Source organism: Oryzias melastigma, linkage group LG6, assembly GCF_002922805.2.
Source record: "Oryzias melastigma strain HK-1 linkage group LG6, ASM292280v2, whole genome shotgun sequence".
Classification (NCBI taxonomy): domain Eukaryota; kingdom Metazoa; phylum Chordata; class Actinopteri; order Beloniformes; family Adrianichthyidae; genus Oryzias; species Oryzias melastigma.
In genome coordinates, this window is record NC_050517.1 from 21011429 (window position 1) to 21016228 (window position 4800).

Genomic DNA, 4800 nt, shown 5'->3' on the forward strand with positions numbered 1-4800 from the left:
AAGGCTTTTTGACAGGGATCTTGATTTTACAAAAAATTCCAATTTTGAAATGTTTATTTTTTTTAACCTAACAAACTGGTTGGGGTCAGTTTTGACCCGTTTTTATACGTCATAATTTTACAAAACAATACATTAGAGCCCAGATTAAAATCATTAGGGAAATTCAGCCTCCTCTTCTCTCAATTATGTGTTTCAGGAGATTCTTTTTTGTCCGGTATAGTTGCAAAAAAGAAAAAGTAAACAAACTTGGGCATGTTCAGACACAAACACTTTTCTCTTATTCACCTTTCTATTGCTTTTGGAAGATGTAAGTGATTTCTATTGGTTTTTTTGTTGTTTGTGTTCCAATGTGTTTAGAATAAAGTTCTATTACTGACAAAAATGTGTATGTATCTTTATATATTGTTGAAGATATATATATATATGGACTTTAACGCAATAGAAGTTACCAGAGTTAATAATTTTAAAATTAGAAGAATAGATCAAGCAAATTAATTTCAGAGATGTGTTCTAAACCTTAAGTAAACTTCAAGTAACACAAACCTTTGTTTTATTCATTTCTCTCTTGAGGTTATTTTTTAGTTTTGATTGAAATCTAGAGGAATACGTATTTAGACCCACAGAAAAAATAATAAAAGCAACATTTCCATTGATAAGAAAGCTAAACAAGATAATAAAAAAAATAAATAAATCGGATGATATGTTGCTGTTTTTAGTGTATTTTATAGCTGATTTAAGACACGGGTCGAAACCGACCCGTTAACACCACAGATTGTAACAGAAAGCTAACACAAGAAGAAGGTTCAAAACATAAGGATAGCTCCAAAAATCGCTCACCGTTTTTGTTGCACTGGTAATGTTAGGTTAGTGGTGTGAGGGGCTGTAAGCTAACGGGACAGCATGTGAACAGAGAGCTCTCAGTTATGGATGACAAGAAGGGGTGGATTTCAAATGAACTACTACTGCTCTGCAGAAACTATGTTCTAAAAAATGACACAGATTTTTAATTTGGCTTACTAAAGGCATAATCATAATAATAAAAAAAAAATCACTGGGAATGGTATTAAAATAGTTTAAAAGGTGACTGTAGTGGGTCTTTAAAGCTGCTGACTTACCTTGCATTGACAGGTAAAACAGGGGTCGTCTGTTGCCAACACCTCATTTCCAATGATTGTGCTGGTGCAGTTAGTAAGAGGCTCTAAACAGACACAAATATCAGAAGGTTAAGCATTTTTAAGAACAGAATACTCCAGGCAACCGCGGTGTTGTACTGACGTGTACAGACGGGACAGCACGAGTCTGGTCCAGAGAACAGGATGTAGTTTTTGGGACAGTCGACCAAACTGGAACATTGCTTTCGGTAACACTTTAGGTGCTGCTTTCCATCTGGCATTACCTTTAAAAAAATAAAAATAAAAAAATCATAGCTGTTTTTAAAACATCTATTTTTATTTACTTTATCCGTTTTCATTAAAACGTTTATTTTGTTAAGCTAACAAAGCTGATAAATGCCTTAAAGCAACTTTTTGAATAGAAAATGTTCATTATCTTGATTCTTTTTCCTTAGTTGTCAATTTAGGTAAGATAAAACAAATGCCTCATTTTTTAAGTGTTGTACCTCACACGTGCAGATCTGACAGGGGTCTCCGGCGGGATGGAAACTGTCCCCCGGGCCGTACACTCTGCCCTCAAATACGCAATCTGCTCGACAGTATCCACACAAAAAAATTCAAATTACAAAAAAATGAACCTGCTGTAAGATTAAAAGCTTTTTAGCAAACGAACACATGTAGAAAAGGGTTTCATTAAACCTCACCAGCACACACTGGGCAGCACTCCCCGGGCACGCTGAGGAAGTTGACGCACGGGGACAGACAGTGGACTTCAGAGCAGGTGGTCACGCCGTCCACGCACTGACACGACATGCAGGGGGTGGAGTCTGCAAACCAGCTGCTGCCCTCCGAGTGCTCCTCACCTCCATACACACATCCTGAGAGGGAAACCGCCGTCTGACGCCAGTTATGTCAACAAACGACAAAAACGTTCCGTTTACCTCGACAGCGAGGACAGCAGGACCCCGGATCGGTGACTTGATGCACACAGGGCAACTCGGGACACCCGGGAGATGCGCATCGCACCTCACCTGCCTGAGAGAGGCAGTCAGCTGAGCATTTGAGCGGACAGATCAGATTAAAGATTGGAGAGGAGACAGGAAATTGTAAACCTGGCAGGTGCAAACGGTGCAGCGGTCCAAACTTGCCGTCCATGACTGACCATCACTAAACCTCTGCCCGTTGTGCACACACTCTGAAACCAAACAGAGGAGTTAATGTGCTAAAAATATATATAAAATAACCAGTAATTGCTTAGTTTGAATGATTTTGACAAACTATGCTGTGTTATTCTGAAAATTGTAAAACCTATCAAACTTTTTAACTGTAAATGTTTAAATTTTGTTTTTTTAAACAGATTTTTAACTGTAAAAGTGTAAAATTTGTGTTTCTGAAAAAACAAATCAATCTTGGCTTAAAAAGATGAGCAAAAAGTGCTAAATAAGATTTTTGTAGAGAGTAAAAAAAATAAGAAAATGGCTGCATATAATCATATATTATAAAAAACTGGAAGTTTGAGGACAAAAAATGCTGCAAAGATTAAACCAGGGGGTCTGCAACCTTAGATCCTGAAAGATCCAATTGGGTCGGTTTTTTACTAACAAAAAACCAATGAGAGCCACCAAGTCTCACTTCAAAGTTTAGAAAAATACACTTTATTTATAATTTTGCGATCATTAAACCTTTTTTTTCAGTTTTAGATATTATTAATAAATTATAACAGCGTCCTATTTTTGTGCATTTAACCTTTTTTTATTATTTTGAAAGCATCACATACAAGTTTCTTTCAAAATAAAACACACCTTCTGTTTGAGTAGATTTAATCGAATCAATAATGCATTTGTCAAAGATAACATTTTCTAATATTATGACTTCGATACGCCCTTATACCTTTTTTTTTAAATTTAATAATAGAATATAAACATAGATGCAGAATAAAGTTCAAAAGTCTTCATTGAAAAAAATAGATACAAATATCCTAAATGAGTTAATTAAAACAAATAAATCAACACAACACACCATTTTTTTTTAACTAAAATATTTAACTTTTTCTTCAAAACCAAAGAGCCACAATGTAGGAATAAAAGAGTCGCATGTGTCTCTGGAGCTTCAGGTTGCAGACCCCTGATTAAACAAATCAAATGAAGTCGCAGATACATTTCTGGAAGCACCTGAGCATTCAGGACAGCACTGTCCCTGTCTTACGACGGGGTTAGCGCAGGCCGTTGGAGGACAAGCGAGAGGCACGCAGGAAATTGTGCCTCTGACACAAGTGCAGCGTCTGCAGAGGTCGTACGAGGGTGTGAACGTGTGAGCGTGAGCGTGAATGACCCCCTCGTAGAGGCAGGAGTCACAGTCGGGGCAGCAGCTGTCTGAGGGGACGGGGTGGAAGCACTGGACCGGACAAGGTCTCCTCTGACAGGTCACCACCTCGTTCTGATCACACAAAAGAAAGAGATGTATTATCATGAAGTGATTTTTCCAATTTACTAAGGAAAGTCAAACTAACCACGCAGGAACACGTGGAACAGGGATCAGAGGGTGAGGTGAAGGTGGAGCCTGATGGATGCTCTTCACCCTGATGCAGACACCTGCCTGTGCAGACAGGGCAGCACTCTCCAGGAGGAGTGACTGGATGCCTGCAGGCAACGCTTGGACAGGGCGCACGATCACACACCACATCGCCATTCTGCATGCACAAAAAACAGAGACAACTTCTCAAAACCTTTTTACTATTATACTGATAAAAAGGCAAAGTTTTTTTTTAACTCTTCTCCAGTTTTCCAAATAAAAAAGCAGATTTTAATATTTCTAAAGCACTACGTAAAAGTTTGAACTGAATTACAAAATACAAAATACAAAATTTGGTTTGAATCCAAATAATTAATGTTGTTTTTGATCAAAATGACTCGACTCTAAAGACCATAATGCCTGAAAATATCTAAACACTTTTTCAAGCTTTTAGTTGAAATTAAGCTTTTAGTTGAAATTTAGAAATACTTTTATTTGATTAATTAAACAATTTGGTCTCTTTATACTTTCTCTTTCATGTTTTAACCGTAGTTGGACAATTTTGTGATAAACTACCAGTGTGAATCAGTGATAGCTGCTTGTGGCGATCCGGAACGCGATATCCCAAAAGGTCAACAAACCTTTCTATTAAAGTCTATTTATTTATTTCATATTTTACATTTGGCTTTACTTTGTGTTATTTTCTCTTTTTAAATTTTGTTTTAACCCCAGTGTCTTCCTTAAGAGGATCCTCCACACAGTGACCAACCATTCTTATGGAACAGGGTCAGGGCCGGCCCTGGGCATAGGCGACTTAGGCAGTTGCCTAGGGCGTTTTATGTTACGGCCTTTTATTGTTAAGAAAGTTTATCTCAATACAATGTTACAAAATAAAGTAGTTCTGATGAAAACTATGAATTTTGCCATTCTTGTTTTCATAATTAATGTAGAACTGCTAAATTCCACAAAGCACACGTTTTTTTCCTACAAAAAAGGCCACATATTAATTTGCGATTAATTGCGAGTTAACTCTGGAAATGCGATTAATCACGATTAAAAATTTTAATCGCCTGACAGCTCTAGTTTAATTTAATACAACTGTAAAATAAATTTACAGAGAGAAAAAAACTGTGATTGAGAAAATGTTTTACCTTGTATTGTTACATAGAAACAACTG

General features: G+C 37.0%; 1 protein-coding gene across 4 annotated transcripts in view; it reads right to left on the bottom strand.

Annotated features, from left to right (window-relative positions):
* The window catches only part of LOC112152717 (kielin cysteine rich BMP regulator), a 28251-nt gene that overhangs the window by 6257 nt on the left and 17194 nt on the right, over window positions 1-4800 (bottom strand). For all 4 annotated transcript variants that reach the window (XM_036212418.1, XM_024282469.2, XM_036212417.1 and 1 more), the window contains 8 exons: window positions 3622-3801; window positions 3284-3548; window positions 2225-2307; window positions 2054-2147; window positions 1817-1990; window positions 1619-1701; window positions 1276-1396; window positions 1116-1198 (listed from right to left, as the gene is read on the bottom strand). In XM_036212418.1, the coding sequence (XP_036068311.1) occupies window positions 1116-1198; window positions 1276-1396; window positions 1619-1701; window positions 1817-1990; window positions 2054-2147; window positions 2225-2307; window positions 3284-3548; window positions 3622-3801 (1083 nt within the window). The remainder of the gene's footprint in view (window positions 1-1115; window positions 1199-1275; window positions 1397-1618; window positions 1702-1816; window positions 1991-2053; window positions 2148-2224; window positions 2308-3283; window positions 3549-3621; window positions 3802-4800) is intronic.